Source organism: Chroicocephalus ridibundus, chromosome 1, assembly GCF_963924245.1.
Source record: "Chroicocephalus ridibundus chromosome 1, bChrRid1.1, whole genome shotgun sequence".
Classification (NCBI taxonomy): domain Eukaryota; kingdom Metazoa; phylum Chordata; class Aves; order Charadriiformes; family Laridae; genus Chroicocephalus; species Chroicocephalus ridibundus.
This window is the reverse complement of record NC_086284.1, coordinates 196,061,955-196,087,201: the sequence shown is the minus strand read 5'-3', so window position 1 is coordinate 196,087,201 and position 25,247 is coordinate 196,061,955. Positions and strand designations below refer to the sequence as shown.

Genomic DNA, 25,247 nt, shown 5'->3' with positions numbered 1-25,247 from the left:
CAAATTAAATGTGTGTGTAATATGGTGGAATAAGTATTAGGCAAATGCTGCATTGTAATAGGATTATTAGCTAACTGATGTAGATTTATTTTTCTAACGATGATGCTGGAGTTACTAAAGTTGCCTGCTTGGAAGCTAAAAAGTCTCACAAAAGGTGCTCTTCAAGGTTAGATAGCTAACGAGAGCTGCTTGAAGGAACAGGGAAAACCTTAGAACCAAGTATGCTTTAAAACAGGATCATTAAATTTCTGAAGTTTTGAGTTCACGACAAAAGTCTTTGCTATGGTGCTGCTGCAAAAAGCATTGTGTTGTTTCATGTGCTTTCTGTGATCTTTTATTCTTAATTGCAAGTCCCAAAAGCTGTCCAAATATTCTTTTTTTTTCTAACACTAGGCATGAAATAGATTTATTTAGTTAGTTTTTTAAATAAGCATACCAAGATATTTGCTATCATTTTCTTTCACAGAAGCCATTTTTTAACATCTCTTAATCTAATCTATCTTATTTTCCTTTAATATTATTAGTATTTTGGTGCGGCCACGCAATGCATAAAGTCAATATGAAAGTCAGTTCCTGAATAGTCCTTCAGATCTTTGGGAGTTTTTGTGTTTTCAAATATCTTATTATTGAAGATTATACGTAAATATTTGAGATCGTGAGGTTTGACTTTTCTGAAAAATTGAGGCATGTCTGTTACAATTTCTAAGTTGTTTGGCTTCATAAGTACAAATAAGGGTTTTGAAACACAAATGACAAAGAAATGAAGGTGCTGAGCAAAACTAAGAAAATATCAAATGATAATTTCTATCAAATAGAAAAAATTTCTTTCCTGCACAGCAAGGTTTACTTCTAAAGCTTGAAAAGCGACAGACAGAAGATCAACTAGAATTTAATTTTAACATCTGCAGCACGTTGTCCTGAAGGCATGAGCCTTCCATGTGTTCTGTTTGCTCTAACGCTCTCTGAAACCCCAGACTCTGAAGGGAGCGAGGTATCTGGGACTGCAGGACCGCTCTGCTTTTACCTCTGCCGTTACGGGTGCAGTTGGACACTTTCGATTCACCCTCAGCGGTCTTCGTTGGAATTACGGGGAAGTCTTGAAGTGAAATATAGATTTTCCTTATCTGAGAAACAACATTGAAACCGCCTCTGTGTGTTCGTTACCCCTGTTCTGCCTCCATCTTAAGAGACTGCAAAGGTTGTTTTTATTCATAAAAGCTTGCTGTACAAGGGGCATTTTCGAAATGCTTTGGGTTAGAAAATTTAATAAGCATCTCAACTTCACCAAATTGCAATCGTATAATAGCTAATGCTACAGAGCACCGCAATTCTCTTTATACTATTCTTGGTAATTAGAATAATTTAGAGAGTTTGGAATACCCTGTTTCTCAGGCCTAAGCAACTGACGTGGGTTTGGGGAAGGTGGGACAATAAGCTTCAAGCTCCGTGTTTTTTACAGAATGACAATATTACCTTAGCCAAGGCTCCTAGGACCAAAAATTTCATAATTAATTTCATCGCTTTAGACCCATGTTGCATACTGTTAAAATCCCGTTCAGATGTAGAAAGGATAGTGCCACCTCTTGTTTTGCCCATAACTGGTTTTGGTGGTAGTAAAACTACATCGATGAGTTATTTCTCTGTCCAGTCCTCACAATGACAGGTTGGCAGAAGAATCGTAAGCTTCTCTTGGTGTCTTGAGCTGCTCTGCTCAGAAGAGCTCCTGCTTCTGGAAAGGTGGCTTTTCTGAGCTGCTTCTGCAGAGCAGCTCCTTCATCATGAAAACCTTAGGAGAGAACATATTGTTTACAATAACACTGAAAAGCCACTTTTACTTAAGAAAATGTTTATGAAAAAATACTGATTTATGATAACTTGTGGTCTAGCCCGAGTTCTCCTCTCTGGCCACCGAGATGTCTGACAGGATTCACCTTGGGAATTCTCTCTGAAGATTTTCAACGTATTCTTCTTCATTCCACTTAGTAGCTAATTTTTTGGAAGATGCAACTGTGCTGTTGTACACAAACAAGAAATTAGAGAGAGACAGTTACCTTGATTGGACCAATTTCATTCCTGCTGTAACACAGTTAATGTGGTATGGGCATAAACGGGCAAGTTCTTTTCCTCTTGAGTAGAATGAAAGTAAACTGAACTGTAAACCTGATCTTAATCCAAAGGTGATTATATCGTTACCTGCTGCTGCACATTTAAAGAAAGAAGCGGTGTCATCATTGCAGCAAATTTTACGGATAAAAATTTTTTTCTTTGTAGATCACAGTGGAATCCAGACACTGCTTTGCACGAAGGACACGTTGTCTCAGCACAGGAGCTGACCGTACTCTTGCAACCTGTTTTTACCCAGAATTCCAGAAACCTCATCTTGTTCCTGCAAGATACAGTATGTGACATTAATTCCCCTTCTCTCACCAATGCCGAGTGCAAGTCTGTACCTAAAGGAAACGCCGTGGCTCCTTCTCACCAATCTCTCTCTTTGTTTTTCAGCTTAGCGTAGATGATTTCACATACCTCAGCGAATCCTACGGTAACAAGAATCCATTTCAAAATGTTCAGGCAAGCATTTCTTTTTTTATTTCTTTATATGCAGTATTTAATATTAAAAAAGGTATAAGAAAGATGCAAACGAGCAATAATTGGGAAAAATTAAACTGAATCACAGCATTTTTCCTATTTAAATCATTTATTGAGATTATTTCAGTTTAAGCAAATGGGTTAAAGGAAATCAACTGAGTTTGTAGAATTGTTTTGTAGCTATTTTATTTCTGAAGATCAAGTTTTCAGAAGTCATCATAACTGACAAAATTGTTCCTAAACATGCTGCAATTTTCTATTCTAAAAAACAATATAAACTTCCAGACTGGCACCCCAAAATTCTGTTTTGAAGCTGTTAGAAGAAAAGAAGTTGTAGGAATCAATTATTTATTCCCAATTTTCAGAACTGAACATCTATTTTATTTTCATAAAAATTGAAGCTCTCTTAACTCATGCAGAGAATTAACTTTTATATTTTCATGTGGTTAATATATGACTAGATACTAGATTGCTTTAATCTTCATGAAAATAAGCCATGCTACTTTGAAATTTGAAATTAACTCCAGGCACAGAATGCAAGACAGAGTCCTCCTGAGCCGGTCAGCAACTTCAACTTACCTTCTCAATCAGGAGGTTTAGAGATTTTGTGCATGTTATACTTGCATGACAGTTTACTGAACTGTAATTAGACAAAGGAAGTGTTGACATGTGGAAGTCATAAGGCATTCCCGTAGGCAGAGCAGCGTGAACGCAGCCATTAGTAATGTAACTGCTAGCAGAGCACATGAGGAAGTGTGCATTCCCAAGCACCACACGGCAAGCTGTATGTGTAATTAAATACATAAATATTCACATATTACCTGTGTCTACATCTGTACTAAGAACCTCACGTCTTCCTTGTGTCAAGGATACTGGAGATCTTCGTCTCTTTAACAGCGTTTTAACACTGATGCTGGAACAAAAACAGCTATTCAGAGTACGTACATGGGTTTTCTGAGGAACGAATGGGAGTAATAATCATTTGTAGTGCAAGGATCAGCGGTTGCGCCCACAGGCAGAGGTACTGTGGTACTTCTCTGGTGTGCCTTATCTTCTCTGGGTTTAAAATCTGTGCAAGGCTGTGTCTGGAGCAAGTTTTGTTGCTGCCTGACTGCAAAGCTGGTTTGATTTTAGAAGCTGTGTGAAATGCACACGTGACACTGCAAGCTCCTGATGATGTCGTGGTCTTATTTAAGTAGGCCCTGGATATCTAAAAGGACAGATATTAAAGTATTTAAAACTTTCTTCTTTTGCCTTGTAAGCAGGACTACACCAGACCTGTAGGTAGAGCTGAGGGTAGAGATGAGTCCAGAGACTGATGGGTTGAGAAATCAGGTGGTATACTGAGTGGACCGGGAACCCAGTAAGTAAATCTTTTGTCCTCACAGCAGGACAATCTGGCCCAGCAAAGATTTAAACCCAGGTTTTCAACAAGCTGAATTAGTGTCAGTAACAGTTTGTTTGCTTTCTAACCTTGCCTCTGTTCCCTTTCTGTCTTGGAGCTGAGAAACTTTTTGTCATTACAGCTTCTTTAAAACTGAAAAGTTTCTTTTGACATATTGCTCACCTTAACTCCTGGGTTGCTCACCAGAACTTCCTAGATCGGTTCTGTTAGACTTGGCAATCTTAATACTTTTCTAGCATAGTTTTGTGGGAGTGAGGTGCTGAAACTTGAGTGAAGGAAAATGAGACATATAAACTAAATATTTCTTTTTTGCTTAGGTGCCCATATGGAGAATTTTGTCAATATCTCTTGCACAGACTTGTAGCTTTTAGGGCCAGAAAGGATCTTTATAAACATCCGGTTCCATCTTGAATGTGACAGAGGCTACAAAAATTTGCTCGGTTGCTGTTGCCTCAGTTGCACTCCACTTGAGCTACTTTGGGAAAGAAATCCATTCTTAATCATGCTATGAAAGACTCTGTTATAATATTCACAGAACAAAGGACAAAGTGAAGGTCAGGTCTGAGTTTTCTCTCTGGGGAAATTAGAATCTTTGATGTTGCATAATCACAAATTTTTATACCTTCACACTCTATATTACACGAGTGATTCATTAAGTTACAATAAATGTTCCATGTCACTCGAGTATCCTCCTTTTGAACTTCAGAAATGCAAATTTATTCACAAACCTAAACTGGAGATCATATTTAGAATGTATATGTGCATGTAGCAGCATGTGTACTACAGGAAGGAAGTGTTATTTGTAAAAGAGTTATAGGCTTGTAAACCACAGGGACATTTGCAGATATTAGGTTTGTTCAGCTACATTAGCAGCTGTTTTGAGCTTTTGGGATCAATGGGTTTGTATGCAATAAAAGAATTCTATTTCCATTTAACACAAAAGGAATCTTATAGGTAGATCATTCATCTTAAACATTCAAAGAGCTTTTAAATTAAATAATAAAATACAAAGATTAGCACTTGGGGAACTTTTTTGTCAAGTAGTCACCTACCCTACGAACTATTTTTCTTTAATATTAGCTTTGGGTTTGCCCCCAGAATGCTCGGCTCCGTAGAACTGCAGTGTGTGGTAACACACTCCAATTAACGGCCAGCTGTGCAGCTGCATAATTATTATTGTAAGTCATTGCTATTTGTGATTCTGTATCTCCATCGTATCCTCACTCAGTGGTCATAGACTGAGGAGTACTACTTAGTCACGTGTGATACAGAGGTCTTACTATAGTTTTGATTGTCTTTGTTCCCTTTCTCTTTGCCTCTTTTAGTTTTATTATATTATTTTTGACAAAGGGGCATGCAGAACTACATAATAATCAAGATATAAGTTCATCATAGATTTATTTAGTGACATGATGGTATTTTGTTCTCTAGTCTTTTTGAAAACACTACAAATATTTGATTTTTCAATTCTGATCATTGTCAGCCACTGAATTGACATTTTGAAAGAGCTGTTGTGCCTCTTAAGGTTTCATTACTGAAGGGTAACACTCAGTTCTGAGCCTATTATGTGTTATTGTGTACGTAAAATTAGTGTTGTTTTTTTTCTCACCCTGTGCTCTGCTAAAATCAATTCACATTGAATCTCATCAGTTACTTTGTTGTCCAAGAGGTTGTACCAGAAGTTGCTTCTGCAATTTGTCAGCCTTTGCCTTTACTATCTTGAATAATGCAGTGTAATCAGCACATTTCATTAACTCAGTAGTTATGCCTTTTTAACAGATAATTTATGAAGATATGGAACAGAACAGACCCTAGTGCAGGAACAGATACGTTTTTCTACTCCTTGCTTGCTATCTCTTTACCTAGTCTTTAGCTATCCTTTACCTACCTCCATGTGAAGCCTGCCTCTCTCACGCTGAAGCTGCTTCGTTTCTTTAGGAGTCTTTGCTTCAAGGCCAAGGCTCTGCCAAGTGCATTTTGTGGATCCAAGTACACTGTGTCAGCTAGAGCTCCTTGGTGTACGTGCCTATGGACTCCTTTGGAGATTTTCAGAAGAATTGTGAGGCACAACTTCTTTTTTTGCAAAAACCATGTCAGCTTTTTCCCAATATACCCCTTCCTTGTTGTTATAGTCTGTATTTATTCTTTGAAATAGTTCCTCCTGTTCTCGGGCTTCAGGTTTGCCTCTCTATAGTTCCTTGGATCTGTCTGTAACCCTTGAAAGAAAATCTGGTGTCATGTTTGCCACCATATAGTACAGTGGTATGGAGGCTTGTTCAACAATACTTTCTGTAGCTGCAGATCAATTTTCATTAAAATCATAATATACAGCTTTATGCATACATTTGGAGAACACAGGTACAGTGTAAAAGTCTGTAAGATTAATAGTAATTGGAGAGTTAAAATACAACAATTATAATTTTTTTGCAGTTCTCACTGTGTGTAGAAACAGATGCACCTCCAAGTCTGAATAGATTTTTCTTTTTTATAGACAACCCATTGACCCATGCTGTGGAAAATAAATACAATACTTTAATATTTTAAATGACATATTCACAGGTAGAAGGTAAAGATTTAAAAGATCTCTTTTACATGGAAGAGCTTCCCTACTTTGGGTGTAGGTTCTTGGATATTTTCAGAGCCAACACAGAGACTTTTTCCTAACTAATATTTTTATTATAGTACTGTCTATCGGCTTTTGTGCCAAACATAAACTAGTTCAGAACAACGATCCTTTATAGAAGGATGCATAAGTCTTTAACAAAGATTCTAACAATAGGTTTTTAATGATAGACCTAAATTTATTCCATTCCAGCTTCAAATTGCTTAGGTGTAATGTCAGTCCAGTTAACGTAACACTTAAACCAGAACTGGGCAAGTAAGTCCAAGCACAGCTTTATCATAGTGCAGCTACTTGGCTTCAGGACGGCTAGAAATGTGGACAGAGTCATCCCACACCTACCTTCAAAAAAACCTGCATGGTGATATATGCAATCCAAGAGTGAAGTTTCTTTCAACTTGGGGGGTTGGACTAGATGACTTTTAAAGGTCCCTTCCAACCCAACACATTCTATGATTCTATGATTTCACTCAGGAGAGATGCTTCAGGGGACACTAAGGAAGGTAAATGAACTCATAATCAGAATAAGCTGCCTATAGACAGGTTATAGGTTCTGGCATTTAATGTAGAAAGCTCTGCTGTCACCCCAACAACTCCATAGGAGGTTTTCTTCCCTTTCCCTTTCCCTTTCCCTTTCCCTTTCCCTTTCCCTTTCCCTTTCCCTTTCCCTTTCCCTTTCCCTTTCCCTTTCCCTTTCCATCTCCCTCTCCCTCTCCCTCTCCCAGCTACTCTGTGGTTGTACCTCTTTGTTTAGTCCTTCAGCAGAATGCAAAATCAGGTGTTTCTCAGTAGTCCTCTTTGCTCTTTGCCCTCTTTTTGACTTCTCGTGTTTGGAACATACATGGTAGTTGAAATCCTAAAATGCATAAAGCAACGTAAGGGTATTGCAAAGAGAATTGTGCAATGGCCAAATGTCAAGAAGGACAAACAAGAGGCATGGGATCAGAATGGCTGGCTGAGGCTGATGAGTGGATATCCAGCTGTGTCTGCCCTTCAGATGGCAGACAGTTGAATACCAGTGGCTGGAAGCTGAGACAGATGGCAGTGCAGGATTGGTTAGGAGCAGAGGCACAATTCAGATATTACTCAGTAATGATGCATTTTATATCTTATTCTACAATAAATGAGTAATCTGCTTAATATATATCCTTGGAAGAAGTGGCTGCTGCCATTCTGGCTGCTGCTAGGGGGCAAGGAATTAAAATATTGAAAATAAAACAAAATAATTGACTATTGCTCAGAATTTTAGCTCTAAATTCATATGTGCGAAGAAACCAAAATGAAAAAAGCAGCCTTCCAGTACCTAAAGGGGGCCTACATAAAGCTAGAGAGAGACTTTTTACAAGGGCATGTAGTGATAGGACAAGCAGTAATAGTTTTAAACTGAAACAGAGTAGATTTAGATCAGATATAAGGAAGAAATTCTTCACTATGAGAGTGGTGAGACACTGGAACAGGTTGGCCAGAGAAGCTGTGGATGCCCCATCCCTGGAAGTGTTCAAGGCCAGGCTGGATGGGGCTTTGAGCAGCCTGGTCTAGTGGGAGGTGTCCCTGCCCATGGCAGCGGGGTGGGAACTAGATGATCTCTAAGGTCCTTTGCAAGCCTAACGATTTTATGATTCTATGATTTTATGAAATGTATCATCCTTTCCTTCCAGGCGGTGCTAAAAACACCACTCAAAGACCTCTGAACCAAATCAGTGCTTTCTGCTCTATTTTAATTTCTGCAGTTATTTTTCTATCAGTCTGGCAAATCAGACGATACTGCACAATATTCCCTTATGAGCATCTATAGAAATGCGAAAATAACTAGCCTTTGCCTAGGAAGGAAAACATGTGAGCAATTAGAAAGAACCAGAGCAGGTCAGAAAAGTGGTAGGCAGTCAGAGAACAGACAAAAAGGAAGAAGAGTAGGAGGAGAAAAGTGTTAGCAACACTACAACAATTGCATCAGTTAGAGGGGGAGGGAGAGTCTATAACAACTCAAATATCTGAATGTTGGATCAAGTGAGAGACTCAATCTAGACTTAAATATAGAAAATGGGAAAGCAAAGTTAACAAGTTGTAAACTAGGACTCAACGAAAAAGTATCTTCAAATATCGATCTTAAATTTGGGGTACATTAATTTTGATCTTTCTCAAGTCTCCATCTTGCATTTTCTTTCCCTGAATATTTCAAGTTAATTTTATTACCAAGAAAAGCCCTCGGAAAGGAACTTTTTTGACTATGCAGGTTTCAAATTCATAGAATGAGAATGTTTTCAAATGCAGAAACTCCACTATGAGAATTATAAATAAAGTGATAGATAACTTGATGTGTGATTATCTGAACCAGTTCAGCCTGAGCTTTATAATTTGTATTTTGAGTAGAAAGACAGAAAGTACATGACATTAAGTTTGTTTATGTGTGTCTGGAGGCTCTGTAGATCCTGAAACGTGTAGCTTTCTTTAATTAACAGTTACAAATTAGGTGCTTGTCTGTACTGTGTGCTGTACCACCAGGATGTAAACAAAGGAAGGGTATTTATTTTGCAAAGTATGACGCCGTACTGAATGGAGCTGGGGGAACTTGAGGTGTCTGACATTGATCCTTGTCATCTCTGAGGACATTTAGTTAGAGGGTTGTCTGATGAGCTTTGCTTCTGGCAGCGTTCATAACCTGTCTCTCCAATAGATTCTTAGCTTGAGAACTACATCATCTATATAGAGAACTACATAGGACGAGGGGTAATGGTTTTAAACTGAAAGAGGGGAGATTTATATTAGATATTGGGAAGAAATTCTTTACTGTGAGGGTGGTGAGGCACTGGCACAGGTTGCCCAGGGAGGTTGTGGCTGCCCCATCCCTGGAAGTGTTCAAGGCCAGGCTGGATGGGGCTTTGAGCAGCCTGGTCTAGTGGGAGGTGTCCCTGCCCATGGCAGAGGGGTTGGAACTAGATGATCTTTAAGGTCCCTTCCAACCCAAACCATTCTGTGATTCTATGATCCGTCGCTCCTCTCCCACCACACCTGTGGAGAGGACAGTAGGAATCTGGTGTCCCTGAGTGCCTTAAGCTTGCCCCAAGAAGGTGTAGGAATAAGAACAATGCGTGTCCCTTCACTGCCCCTTTCCAGGAGCAACCTGCAGCCAGCATCAGGCTGGTGAGAACTCACGTAGTGTTTACCATGGTTGTTCCGCACCTTGAATATTAAATTAAGGATACATTAAAAAAAAAAGGTTTGTGTTTAGTTATTAAGCAAGTAAATAAACTGTTCATAAATTTATTACAGGAAATTCTTCAGTCTTCTCCTTCATCTTTAGTTTTGCCAGCTGTTGACTGCAAAGCTACCAGGGATCTTCTGAGCTTCCTTCAGGCATCAGAAGATTGGAAGTTAACAAACGTAACTGATCTCGATGTCTCTCATCTGGAAGTGAATACATCTAAACCAAACTTAGTGGTGGTTCAGCTACGACCACTTGTCAGGTAGGAGCTTGTCACAAACAAAAGTGACCCACACACGTGCATGATTTTTAAAGGTTTTGAAAATGTCACTTGTATTCAGGAAATTTTAAAACCAAAATGGAAGCTCACAGAGTTAGCAAAGTTACTTTTCTTGCAAAGGTGAATTTGGTGTTTTTTAAAGCCCCCTAATGAGCTTACCAGGTGTAATAGAGGAATCATGTTGAAAAAGTCAGTCAGGCATTCCTATTTTGTCTGCCTCATTATATGAGAACAAAGGGACAACTATTAAAACTAAATGGCAACACACTTTTAGCAGAAAGGCTGAATTATTTTATGCAACACATGATTAACCTGCAGAATTAATTGCTAGAGGGCATTCCAGGAGTCAAAAAAACTGGCAGGATAAATAAACAAGCAAATAAACATACAGAGAAGGCCGAAGTTAGTATGAATAAAGAGACTGGTTTTCATCACTCTAGAAGGAATAGGAGGGCTATAATTCTTCATGTTTCCAGGCCTATGACAACTGATCTAAGAGGTCTAAGAGGTAGAGAGAGACTGTTCCTTCAGGGGAACGTATATTTAGAAAATATGAGGTGTGGGTGTATTGGGTCCCTCTGCTCATCTTCTGCTCTTTCTTCTTCCTAGCCCTATTACTTGGGCATTTGTACGTGTCGGTAGACGGTGCGTGTGTCAGTGGGTGCTAAGAAAGTGCAGCTATAGCTGTGCGTCACTACACCAAAGAAAAGATGATAACCATTTTAAGGAGCTCATGTACAAATATTAGAAAAGGGGCCAACTCCAAATGAAAAGAAAATCAGTAGTTTGCCTTCTCTGCAGCTAAGGTAGTTTGAAGGGTTTGAGAAATCATCTGAAGATGTGCTCCTTGTACTATTAATGTCTTTGTAGAAGAAAAGGGACATAAGGAGGAAATGAGAGAATGATGGAGGGACTGACACAGTAATCATTTTAACTAGTCAGTATATTTGTACATTTCTCGTTCACGTTGTTCTTGCCTAGAAAAGATTTTTAATTATTTTTCTCCCACTCTTTTTCTAGTGGTTTAAATGAGATTTCCACCCTGGAAGCAATTGCTGAAAATGGTAAGCAGTATGACCAAGATATAACTAACATTTCATCATTTAAGTCTGTGTTTTCACTTGACCAGATTGTATTCTCTAGTTCCTGGGTTTTGCTGTAATGCTACTATTTAAAGGTTTTCTTTCCCCCCATCTACAGTACTTATAAGCAGTCAATTATCATAGTGTTGAAGTACTGAGTGTCTAATTCAAAATCTACTGAAATGGATACAGCTCTGTGACCTGAAATGTAATGACAGTTCACCCCTGCTTCAGGCATGGGCCTTTGCTCGTGCTCTGAGATCCTCCCAGCTCAGAGTACGAACCCTGCAGCTCCGTGCAGCTCGGGCTGCCTCCTTGGATCTCTCCTTGCACACCAGCAGCTGGAGGTGTCAGGCCCGTCCAGCAGTTTGAAGGTCTTGATCTCAACAGAGGATATCTGAGTGAATAGGAAGTGTTTTTCTAATCTTTGCAAAACAGTATTGATGCCCTTCACAGCCTTTGATTTTAGAGTCTTTAATTGGTTTTACAGGTATTAGAGACTACTTCTTAAAGTTGAATCTCTCCATATAACACTATAATAAAACTTTTCTTGACTAGCATCTGTCTGAAAAAGAGGTGCCGTGCACCAAAGAGGCACTGAGAGGCATCTGTTTTTTGCAGGGCTTTTGCTTACTACTCTAAATTAGAGATCGACTTATAAAGTCTGCAGATCACTGTAGTAGTAGTTCCAGGGACACCCAGTGTAGTGCAGTGTAGTGTAATGTCATGTAGTCTACTGTAGTCTAGTCTAGTGTAAGGGGCTGATAATTAAACAGTGTCCCTAATGCCTATGACTATTTCTGCCCAGAGCTGTGGGTGTAAAATCAGAAGCAGATTTGAAAATCAGGGGAAAATACATCAGTGGTGTGTCCTTTCTCTTTGTTTTTGCACTACTCCAAAGTGAGTGTGATTTTTGTACTCCAATAAGCAGCTGGATTTCCATCTCTGAACTGCAGAAGAGCTATTTAATTCTTTTTTCTTGTCCCCAGAGCATACTAGATAGGAAAAGCCTTGGCTAAACATTAGCTTTATGGGACATTTCTTTCATCAGCTGCACAAAGTCAAGAATAAGCTTCCCAAACCCTGCTTCAGGCCACTTTGTTTTGGAACAGCAAAGTTAACAGGGGACCTGCGGATGATGGAGGAACAGGCTATACCAACTTTCCTGTTTGTGTCAAGTAGCTGTTATCAGGAAAAAGGTGTGGGATCAGGGAAGACGTGCCACTTTGTATGGCCAAGTGCAAAATCTGCACTTAGCACTCTGTGTCTCGGCTGTGCTCCGGACAAGTGGGAGCGTGGGCTGGATCCTCCCTTTCTAGTTTATTTGCCAAAGCAGCCACTCAATGCATTGCTGAATAAAAATTTGAAATAACGTCATCAGGACGTTTTAATTCAAATGAAAGTTACTGAGCCACATTTCTTTAAAATTATCTCACCGGAGGCCTGTGCAGCAGATGGGAGAGAGTCTGAAGAGAGTCATTACAAAAGTAGGAGATAAGTGTCCCAAACACATCTTCCAAGTCCTGCAATCTGAGCTCCAGCAGGTCTAGGTACTGTTTGCAGCACAACCACAATCATTTACCAAATACTGCTGTCAGGAGACCCTTCAAATTCAGAACTGCTTGCAAGGTCGTGAGTTATTGGTGTTACAGAGGGACTGCAGCTAGATCCTACCTGGGTAAGCAACAAAAAATGCTACTTGTCACATACCTGCCACGTGACAAGAGAATTGTTAACCCATAAACGTTGCTTGTAAATTTTGTTTCGCAGTATCAACTGTTAACCCACAGAAAATCACTGCAGACCTGTAGTAGGTTGCCTAGAAGTTCACAAAGCCTCTTAGGTTTGTCACAACAATTTCTTTCCTTTCCGCTGTAGAGGGTTTTAAAATTTGATATAATAAAATGTCAGAGAAATCTCTCCTGCTGTTTTACTCACTGCAGACAGGAAGCTCTGTAAGACAGAACAAATGGGCTCAGATTCTGCCCAAGGGAAATGTGCTGTTCTGAAATATCGAGAAGCTGGAGTAAGCAGAAGTTTTTAGCGTGTTATTAAAATGAGGCACTTTACGAAATCCAAAATAGAATTCAGAATCCAAATCTGCTCAAGTTTCAAGGGATTCATACTTACTGTTTTCTTTAGGCTTCTTCTCAGTATGTTTTCTTTCTTTCTTTTGCATGAGGTTCAGTTTGATGTTATTACTCAGTTTTTGCCAGTTTTCCTAAATATTTCCTAAACATGCCCCATCCCTGGAAGTGTTCAAGGCCAGGCTGGATGAGGCTTTGAGCAACCTGGTTTGGTGGGAGGTGTCCCTGCCCAGGGCAGGGGGGTTGGAACTGGATGATCTTTAAGGTCCCTTCTAACCCGAACCATTCTGTGATTCTGTGATTCTATGCTCAGGAGAAGGCTGCATTCTGTCATGTCAGTCTCACCTGCTGGATCCAGCATATCTCAAAATCAAAGGCAAAAATGCCTGTGACTCCATCTGCATAAGATGAGGCCCTTTAGTTGCTATTGCATTTCCCTGGCTTCAGCTGGGATAGAGTTAATTTTCTTCCTGGTAATTGTGTTTTGGATTTAGTATGAGAATGTTGGTGACACATACGGTTTTTAGTTTTTGCTAAGTAATGCTTATATTAAGTCAAGAATTTTTCAGCTTCCCATAGTAGCAGAGAGGGAGCATAGACAGGACAAGGTGGCCAAAAGAATATTCTATACCATAGACATCATGCTCAGTATATAAATGGGGGTTGACTGAGGGGCAGGAGTCTGCAATCACTGCTTGGGACGGACTGGGCAACTGACCATTGGGTGGTGAGAGCGACTTGTGTTGTATTACTTTATTTTGCATAGTCTTTTACCATTATTATTAATTATTATTATTATTTTCCTCTTCTGTTACAGTTCTATTAAACTGTCCTTATCTCAACACACAATGTTTCCTTTTTTTTCCGATTCTCCTCCCCTGTCCCACTGGGGTGGGGAGTGACCAAATGGCTGTGTGGTCCTGGTTGCCAGTCAGGGTTAAACCATGACACATGTGTATTCCTTTTTCCACTCTGATTCTCAGCGTGTTCCTCTTTCTGCTCTTTCTCTTCTTTCCCATTTCCCCCCTGTCTCATCTTGTTTTGTTCTGTTATTTCTCTTTTGTTCATAGTTTATACTCTTGCTCCCTTTTCACTTTTCCCCTTTCAGAACATTTCTTCTCAGTTCATTTCTTCCATCCCTTCCATCCATGTGTAACACCATGCAAAGAAATTAAAGTAGATTAGAAATTAATAATAGCACTAATCCTGCACTCCCTGTTGAAATTCAAGGGATGTATCTTCAATGAGTTAGAAAGGCTTAACCCTTTCACCAGGGCATAGATGCAGGCAGTTATGCTAACTGGAAGGTGTTATCCTAGACAAACTGTTTTACATTCATACAGCTATGTAGTGTTTCCTTGATCCATGCTATCTAAAATAAAAAAACCCCACAACCTTCACTAGAACATCTCTAAAATCACTCTAACATCAATATCACCATCTGGAGATGCCTCTTGTTCCATTAAGGAAAGAGCCTGGGGTGACTAACGTTCCCATGTAGGCATGTAATTTAGGTGCTTTAAAATATGGTGGGCAATCTGGCCCTTTTACTTGGAGAATTTGCAAGCACTTCATAAGCAAGGTAGAGTTTTGATCACAGACAAAGGTCTGTGTCAACTCTATTGTCATAAAGATATTCACAGCAGCTTCTCTGAATGAAGGAATTGCCTCTAGAATCTTCCCAAAGGCAAGAGTTATAGATGTTACTGGTAACTATAGTTACATGTAGCTCCTTACTGAAACGAAATGCAAATAACATGTTATTTCAGAAAGCAATCGGTTGCTTTAATGAAAGAAAAAACAAAGGCGATCTATGCAATTTTCTGTGTATTATTTTTGCTTCCGCAAACTTTAGCTGAGGCTGCTGAGTATTTGCAGTGAGATGCACTCTGTGCATATAAAATACAAAATCTGCGTTATGTAGCGCCTATGGACCTCCATGCCCAATATAATTACACTAGTGGTATATGAGCAGTTGTTTTTCTGAGTAAGTCTGTTTCTTATAGTGGATCTTTTTACAAATAATTTTCTAGAAGGAAAATTTACACAGCTATGATTCTTGACTGATATGACAAAATCAGTTTGGTTAAAACCCTGCAGAAAAAGCAATGCTTGCATTTTTACAAAAGCTAAACGTTTTACTCAGCTAGGAGACCATAATTACTGTAAGTAGAAGATGTTAAAAAGGATGATAATAATATAAGCTCCATTTCCAGTACATGAAAATGAAATACAATTTCTGTAAAGTATAACCTTGAAATCTGAGAAACCTGTATGTCCAGGCTATAAAATATCTGTTCACCAGAGTGGTAAATGGATGAGAAGCGGGAAGGTACTGAAACAGTAAAAGTGAGTCTGCTTGCTTATTTCTCTATCGGTCCCAATAACAGCACTAATAATAATTCTTGATTCATAGCTATTATGCTCCTTGTCATAAGCAGATGTTAATATTTCTGCGTACAGCTTGAAAACATTTATCAGTTGTAAGTATTTGTCACATATTTGTAACAGTATTTGTGGTTTCAGAACTAAAGGAGGATCTTCTGTAGAGCCGTCTGTGGACCTCTTCCTTATTCAACTTTTCCTTCCTTTTTCAGAAATATTCCACCGTATTTCTCCTTTGGCCTCCATTGCAGTCAACAGCAAAATTTTCCATATCCTGTTGAGGGTGTAGAATCAGGCTTTAAGTCCCAAGGAATCTTTCTGCCAATATGATGCGTATCATGCGCCAAACTAAGCACTACGTTTTGAGTATTGTTTTTCAGTTATTGGTTCTCTGTACTTTGTAATTCACAGAATAATACCACTTAAGCTTCATTATTTATTTATTAACTGGTCACTTGACTAACAGTATATGCATCCTGCTTTCATCACTTAGGTGATTTTTTCTGCTCTTTCTTTTAATTACCCAAAGTTCAACCTTTCAGGTTTCTACGGTCTTTACTTTTCAGTCTCAAAATCACCCCCTTCTCTGAACGGTTGCAATTTATTTCCTTTGTATTGTCTCATTGAAATCGTGCATTTTTCAAGACACTGAACATGTCTTATCCCATTTGTACCTATTGACATATAAATTCTATGAGCACCTAAATTTCTCAAATAAACTAAATAATCTTAAACATTTAGCTCATTACTTCTCCAACTACTGTAGGATTTTAGCTTTCTCAGCTTACAGAGTTTGTTAAATTATACATGTTTCTATTTATAGACAAAATAATTGGAAGACTGACCATGGATCTGCAGGAACGAGGGATTCATTTTTCAGTAATTTATACTGCAGTGAGACCTTCAAGGGTGAGTAATCTTCAGTGCCTAGAACTGTCAGATTTTTGGCATCTAACAACTTAATGTTTACAGAGGAATGCTGTAGATGATTTTCAAGATTACACAAGCAAGCAATCTGTATTATATGAGGTTTTGTCCAGAACTGAATGCATGAATTTTCGTGTAGGATAGCTATATCACATAACTATTGAAATTTTACTGTTCTTGGAGGCCATAAATCTGCCATTGTCTTTAGAACTTATTATTATTTTTAAGGACTGTAATTTTAGATTTTTTGTCCATTTAACTCTAATGGTTTTGTAATAAGTTCTACGCGGAAGCTTATTGAGCTTCCTAGTGTGGCTGGTCAGTAAAGACAGAATGTTGTTAATTAACTGAAGGCTACTAATATATCAATTTTTAAATTAACTGGTTTCATTCCTTTTAGTGAATACTTGGTATTTACAACAGGAAGGTAGTTTTCACCCTTGCTGATAGCCAGAACATCATTTATAGATCACTTCATATTATATCAGCAGCATGTAACAATGCAGAATAGTTATTTATGGAGTTGTCTCTTTTGTATGACATACAGGTTGTAATCAAGAAATATTCAAATTTTAATTTTAATGCGATTAAATGGAAGACAGTCATGCATTGAGGAAATCAGAATACAGTTCTCACTAAGAAGAGAGGCATATGAGGGATGGGCTGTATGCTGAAAATCAGCAGCTTTGAAAGGAACATACGTATCTGTTCCAGTGGTAGCACATCTGAGCTCCTAATATGATGCTTAGTTTAATTTGAAATTTAATTCAAACTCAAGACAATGTCATTTGAGAATACAGAAGACATAATTTCCTCAGTTTAGGAGGCAGGAAAGCCATTGGTGGGATTATCTAGATCTAGCATGAGCACCGCTGACAGGGTCTTGAGAAGCTGGAGCGTTTTCAGGAGGGAACACTATGAAAAATTCATAACTGTTCTTAACACAAGAACAAAACCTAGAAAACCTGTTTTAAATGGGTATGGAGTGAAGTCCCTTTAGCTGATCCAAAAGAAGAGTACGAGGCAACTTGACTGTACTTCATAAGTGTTCTTTAAAGCAAAAGTGGATGAGCCCCCCAAAGGTTTTCTGTGTTTGATCAGAAATAATCTGGGATTTTTCAGGGAGTAGGGTCTTGAACTATCCAACAAGATGATCACAATAGTACCTTCAGACTCTAGGAAAAAGGCTAGTTCTACTGAGAAAAACAAGAACTTTCTTCAGCAATCCAACCTGTGAAATTCATTTCCAGAGACTGGGTTTTGAAGACCGGACTTAGAATACAAAGACAAAGCAGCACAAGGAAGGAAGCTCACATTGATATTCTCTGTGCTCTATGTTTTTGTGGTAAAGGACAGGACATGAGTCCAGGACTTTTGGTCTGCCTTTTTTGTAAATTTTCTTAACAAAGATCCAAAATAAAAATGCAAATTATTTAGTTATTGTAGCTCTTTACTGGTTGAAACTAAAGGTACACGGGCATTCTTAGCTGAAAATTGCACTTAGAACAATTGGAATGAAAAATACTTTTAATTAATGAAAGAATTGGTGTCAAGAGAAAGAATTTTATGAGCAATTTTTAAAGTTTGTTGAATTTTAAAGCTATTCATATTTCAACTGGCTTTCTAAATTAAAGTGACTTAGTTTGAGCAACTGGAGCACTTTTAAATAATTAAAACAATGTATTTTAAGACATTCTGCATTTTAAAAAAAATAAGCAATTTAAACTTTTCTTAATTCTGTAAATTCAATACCATATAAAACCATTTGAAGTGTATTTCCCCCACCACCACCATAACTTTCAGCTATTTCAGTGCATTCAAGATTATCAGCTTCTGTAAAGAGCTAGAAAAGGCAAAAGAGAAAGTACCTTTGAGGGTTCATGGGTCTGTACATTTGCATGTAACCTCTTCTTAGTATGTATTGCATATCCTTAGCTCTTCTTGAACTGCAGAAGACGTGAACTCTTTCGTAACCTTAAGCTAAAGGACTAACCCCTTTGCTTAAGCTATAGGGATTGTATTCCGTGATCTAGAACTCACAGGGTCACTCCCCAGTGATAACCAAGATCACTATATATGAGAAGTTAAAGGCTTTGATCATATGAGAAAAGAGTTTACATTACTTAGCACATTTGAAAATCAATAGCCATCATTCAATATGAAAGATTTACATTTACTGAGTTGGCTTTTTCTCGTTGATGAAGGAAATGAGCTTTAAGCATGACACTTTAAAAAAAAAAAAAAAGGACAGCTCCTGATCAGGTAAATTAATTTTATGCAATGAAGCTCCCAAAAACTGGGGCTATGAGATACTTGTGTCCCAATAGCTCTACGTCCTTGGTGTTGGGCAGTTAATGGCTTCATAGCATCATCATGTTACATTTGCTCGTTCTTCTGTTCCCTCAAGCAGAGAAAAATAAATGTGAGAAATGCACATATCAGAAAAGATTCCAAACTGCTATTGGCTTCACAGAAAGTGAATTAATGAGACAGGAAGCAAAACTGCCCTATGACTGAGTCTCTTTTCTGATTTGGTGAGAAAGAGCTCTTTAGTTTAGTCAGTGCAACCACAGTTCCCATTGGGCTACCATAGTTATCAGTTAATCACCCCAATGCATGATGGAGATTTATTCAGGCTGGTTCTTGTTCTGTTCCAGTTTCAGCATTTGAAGCTGGAAGACAAAATTAAGACCCTGAAAAAGAACCTGTTTGGTGACCTATATGAAGTGGTTTCACTAAGTAGTTGATGATTCCTCTAGAGAATGTCGCATCACGTCACAAAGGAGCTGCCTTCCTCCAAGGCAAACGACACATCTTGTGACTCTTGCTCTAAATTGCTTTGCCTTTAAGGCCTTGAGTTATGCAGGCATTGAAAGAATGATTTGTATCATCTAATTCTGGGCAAGGAAAGTGTAAATGTACACATATGAGGTCATCAGCCAGGATTCTTTTTACAATCAAAGACTTTTTAGGGTATGATCCTTCTGACCTGATTTGTAGGGGACTGCTGCAGGATGAGGTGAAACTCACCCTTCATAATCTCCTTTGTCTCTGACAACCATAAAGGCAGTTCTCATGCTTAGGTCAGTTCTTGACATACACATTTACTCAGACAATTCTCATTCAACATTTCTCATCTTCTTTTCCGTTAAAACCCAGAAACTTATCCCAAGAATTGAGGATAATCCTGCCCCAAGACTTTTCTTCCCTTTGAAACTAATTCAATAGCTTATTTTTCTTCAGGAGAATCACACCCCTCTGCAATCCTTGTTCCACTCTTGCATCAGGAGCTCTCGTGAATGTATGAATTTCTGTGTTCTTGGGGACTATCATCAAAGTCATCTCTCTGCTTGTGCTTGCTGCTAGTTAGTTTTTTTGACTTGTGGTTCTAATGCAATATTTTACCTGTGGTGTTGTAATTGGAGAGGTGAAAGACTGCAACGCCTGAAAGATAGATATGCTTCAAATCACACGTCTCATCGTGTTTCCCATCCTTCAGATCCTTGTGGTGCCCACGTCACATTTTTACAAGTTTGCTTCTGAAAGTTCTGCAAGAGAGTTTTATAGTTGTTCTCTCTTCCCAGTTAGATTGAATGCCGAGGAATCACATATTGCAAAAAGGAGATTTGTGGCTACTTCCCAGCAGATATTCATTTTGCTGACTCCGCTTTTTACACATGCATCGTGAAGTGCTGTTTAAACCTTCTCTACTGCCTCCACATTTTCAGAGAGCTTCACCTACCGTGGGCTTTTGACTGCTTCGTTCTACAAGCAGTCTGCTCTAGTTGGCGTTTTAGTGTGTTGAGTCTTTGATCCTACTCAGAGCCAAGATATGAGTTACAGGAACTTTACTCAGCCTAAGTAACGTGAACATCTGCAACGCAAGTAGTTGCATTTGAGTCTTAAAAAGTGTTTTTTGAAGGTATCCTCAGGTGCTATTCATGTGCACCCCAGCTGAAGAGCACGAAAAGCTTTCATCTTCTTTGACAGGTGTTTGTGGTTGCATTTTATTCGTTTCTGCTTTCTACCTAATGCAATTTTTAAAATTGTAAATTTGTAAAATTGCATTACAATTTGCAGTGCTGCATCTTCCTCTTACATCCAACTCCTCTCTTTTCTGTTGACTATTCAGTTCCCTGCTTTGAGCAGACTAAACTTTGTAACAGCGACCCCACTGACTTCACAGCATCTGATTAATGGAATGCTTTTCAACATTTAATATACTCAAACATTACATAACGGGAGTTTTCCCATTAACAAAATGTTAGAAAAATGCTTATTAATGCCATTTCCAGGAGTTGGGCTTGTAGGATTAATGCCCTTATGCATCCTTGAATATAGGAATTGCTTTATTAATTTACTTTTGTATTTTTCACATTCGAAGGAGCAATCATAGTTTCACATAGCATAATAAAGCATCAGTGCCTCCAACCTAAAAGAAGAAACTGCAGGAATTCCTGGACATCCTTAGTCCTCTCCTCTCTCCACTTAAAGAATTCATTATAATAAAAAATAAACTTTAACTTGTAGATGAAGAATATGCACTTAATTATTTCCCAGCTAACTCAGTTGTTTTTTGGTTTGTTTTTTTTTTACTTAATAGAGGTAGAGCCTTTTTAAATAATTACAAAAGAACTGCTTAAGTCTGGTTGAAGCCAGTTAGTTGTCACTCTAGAAGAAAAAAAGTGAACAAACACTTAGGCAAATTAGCTTGGAAAATGAATGCTAAGAATGTGAGAAATGCTCGTTAGCAATTCTGTATGATTCATTCCATGTGTTAGTGGGGAATTCAGGGAAATAACTGAAAACTGGTGTTTTACGTTTAACTCTAGACTTTGTACTAGGGCTTTAAGATTCAGTTACTTTAAACATTTTTGCAGCTTTAGCTTTCATTTTATATTCACATTTTTAGATTTTTATATATATGCTTATTGACTTCACTGGGAAATGAGGGCAGCACAAAACTAAACTATTATTTTTATCTGATCAGAACATATTTTTTTTTTATTTCCAGTTGTTAACTAACCTTTTAAGGCATAGATGAAGCCTGTACAGGTGTTCCATATGCACCAAATTAGAAAATTGCATTTATTCAGCATTTAAAACTAAGGACCAGGAAAGCTGGTGTGGGATGGTGGAGAAGGTCATAGGGGAGGATGAATTCTGTCTTAGGGAAAAAACAGAAACTGGCAAAATGCAGGCATAAAAATTGCAATGAATAGTCTTAAAAATACAGTCATATATTGTCAGAGGCCACGAACATAGTAATTCAGAATAAAATTAAGATATAAGACTAAAATAGGAGAGAATAAATGGAATGTGTAATTGTAAACGAATACATTGGTATGGCATGTCGGTAGGCATGCTCAAAACTTTCTGGAAGAAAAATGCCAAGGTGAAAAATTTATTAGAATGACAGAACAGATCTGTAAAGGACTGCTGTGGTATCTTAAAGGAATTTTGGATTCAAGGAGACAAAGATAAGTATTCTGGGAATTCTAGAGTCCTATTATAAGAACAGTCTTCGAAGACTGAGGGCCAACATAGTATCCGAGCGATATGAGCTTAACCTGAAGATTGAAGTGACCCGCGTATCTGTGAATTGGTGAATTGCCTGGTAAGCTCCACTAATTATGTTAACCGGAAATGTTTGTAGATGGAGTGCAAACTGTTTGAACACAACATATTAAAAGCTCAAATTTTATGTCAAAAAGCATTTTTGAAAGACTGCTTCTTTCCTCTCACCCTCCTCCCCACATGGAAACATCCCAAACTGTGTCATAACTAAACAGCAGAGTGAAAGAGGGAAGCTATGAAAGGTAATAAAGCCATGCTTCAAAAATCAAAGTCCTGTATGCAGACAGAAAATTAAAAAGAATATAAATTCTCGCAATTTTAGTGCAAATTCATATGGCAGACTTAAAAAGATTCAGAGTAATAATGTGCAAACGACATAAAAACTATTAATAAAAACACATTAAGCAGGAATTCTTCCAGAGAGCATTGGATCTAATAAAAAAGAGGAACTGTGAAAAACGAGAGACAGCACAAAGCCAAATGAGTTTGTGTGTTGATCATCTCTGTGGTGGAACACAGAGAAGGTCTCGCTTCAAAGATTTTTTCAGTAATGATTGAGCCTCAAAAACTTTTGCGGGTTACTGTAGTAGAAGAGATTTCTGAATACATCAATAAAATGAATAGTATCACATCACCAAGGTCAGAAAAATTTTCACCTAAGTTTTAACTAGAATAAGACAAGATACTGCCAAACTATCCATTGCCATGATTTCTAATGTACAACTTAAATTATAATTTATATTTTATATATATATGTAAAAATTATAAATTCGTTCAACCTTAATCCCAGAGGAGCAGGAAATGTCAAGTGTGACATGGGGTTTGAAAAGAGGCTCCATGTCTCTGGAGGAATGCAACCAGGAAACTTACCTTCTGGGCTGAAGAAATTGCTTGAAACTAAAGTAGTAAATATGTGGATATATGAAGAAAATATAATATGGAGTAGGTATTCTCTGAGAGGCATAAAATGTGTTAGTAAAAGTGATCCTGTTGCTGCACTAAAAATGATAAAGAAGTGAAATTATTTTGGTGCAGAAATAAAGAATTTAAAGGTAGGAAGCAAAGGATAAAACTAAAGAACTGATGTTTACAGTGGGGAGTAATTTACCAGTGGGATTCTGTGGGGACTGATGTTGATGCCTGTGTTGTTCGACAGAGTCGTTGTTAGTATGGGAAGGGGTGGAAATCCGAAGGTGCCAAAGTTTGCTGATGCACTGACAAGGAGAAACCCCTCAGAGCACTGCATTACTGGGTGGTAAAATGACAGATGAAACCCAGTGTGAGGGAAGGTAACACACATAAGGGAAACCTTCAATATGCGTATTACACTGTGGTGAGTGGCTGCTGTTCCTCAGAAGAGGGATTACAATGCGAGAGTGTGGGTAGATCCCTTGGGACATCCCAGCAGTCCGCAGTGAGATGAAGAGCAAGCAGAGTGTTACCAATCCTTTGGAAAGGAAGGGGGCAAAGCAGCAAGGACCAATTAGTTCACTAAACCTTTGGTGAGTGCAAGTCTGCCAGAGGAATAGCGTGGGTGATTCTGGCCACCCCATCTTTAAAGGGATACAGTAGAGCTACAAGATTAAAATATTTTAGCTGGGAAAAGTGGTAATTCAAGAAGGAAATATTGAATAAGCCCACCAATGACATGGATGGGCTAAACAGGAAATAATTACTCACTTTCTCTGGCCAATATTCACGATTATCACTGCTCATAGAACATAATGCAGGAATTCAGGAGCACCAAAGAAACAAAAGAAACTATTTTTGGGTGACAAAAGTACATAGATTTCAGTGATTTTGTGAACTAATGGAAGAAAGATAGGAAGAATGGATGGATGGATGGATGGATGGATGGATGGATGGATGGATGGAAGGAAGGAAGGAAGATCCTATTACATGTGTTCATTTGAATGTAACCTCCAGCTCTGAAGGTTTCTAACCCAATGTTTATAGAAATCAAGGAGGGTACCCTGGGACAAGTATTGTTTGTGTTTACCCTTTTCTTATTTTTAGCTGCCAGTTACTATCAGTAGCACTGGCAGTCAGCTAGGTGGACCTTTGGTCTGACACAGTTCAGCCGGTCTCGTGTCTTGGCAGTGGGAGGCTGGGATATTGACATAGCATTTCTCTGGGACAGGAATGTGAAAGGTAATACGTAACTTATTTAACTAAAGGCCATGAGCCAGAAAAGGCAGCCTACAAACTATACAAAGCTCCACTAAAGGAAGCTCACGGACTTTCCCGCTTGTGCTCATCGTTGTAGAATTGCCACTTTCAAAAATGAAAATCATTGCTGCATCAAAAAAAATGCCTGCTGCATGTAAATCATTGTTCTGATGGCAACCAGGAAATCCATAACAAGAAATGATGGTATCATCTGGAAATCTGGTAGGCAGCACCCTGAGCTTGGTGCAGTTTCCCCTACTTCCGGTGCAGTGAAACGGGTTCGATTCTCAAATTCCTTGCGATTGAGGATCTGCAAGTTGCCTCTGGGAACTCTGAATCCTTTCCCCATTCATTGCTACTGGTGAGCACAGACTTGTGTCTTCAGCACCTTCTCCAGACACCAAAGCCCATGGGCATGACCTTTTTCAGAGGCAGAAATACATTCCCATTTTTGAGAAGCAAAGGGTCAGACCATCTGCTCGTAGGATCACAGTGTATGGTGGAGTCTCCATCTCTGGAGACATTCAAAACCCGCCTGGACGCGTTCCTGTGCAATCTGCTTTAGGTGACCCTGCTCTGGCAGGGGGGTTGGACTAGATGATCTCCAGAGGTCCCTTCCAACCCCTACCATTCTGTGATTCTGTGTGATTCTGTGTCTCCTCCCAACATGTTCCTAGGGCTGAAGAGCCAGAAGCTCGGAGCTGTGTGGCTAGGGTCACTCCTGCATGTGGTCAGAGCAGCCTTGCCCCAGACATCTACCTGAAGTGCTCCTTGTCTTCCTTCCCTTTGTAGGAAATTAAATGAATGGGGCTGGTAAAAGAACCAGCTGGTGCAACCACTGGGGTACCCCGTGCACTGGCAAAAGCATTTGTATCCTGCACCATTTGATTTCTATTGCAGCCTCTGGTGCCTGTGCTAAAGGAA

The 25,247-nt window shown here is 38.8% G+C and overlaps 1 protein-coding gene across 1 annotated transcript in view; it reads left to right on the top strand.

Moving 5' to 3' along the window:
* Positions 1-25,247, top strand: part of ATP6AP1 (ATPase H+ transporting accessory protein 1) — a 57,688-nt gene that overhangs the window by 5,544 nt on the left and 26,897 nt on the right. The window contains exons 2-6 of the mRNA XM_063323285.1: positions 2,272-2,398; positions 2,503-2,571; positions 9,885-10,078; positions 11,117-11,160; positions 16,474-16,559. Coding sequence (XP_063179355.1) covers positions 2,272-2,398; positions 2,503-2,571; positions 9,885-10,078; positions 11,117-11,160; positions 16,474-16,559 — 520 coding nt within the window. The remainder of the gene's footprint in view (positions 1-2,271; positions 2,399-2,502; positions 2,572-9,884; positions 10,079-11,116; positions 11,161-16,473; positions 16,560-25,247) is intronic.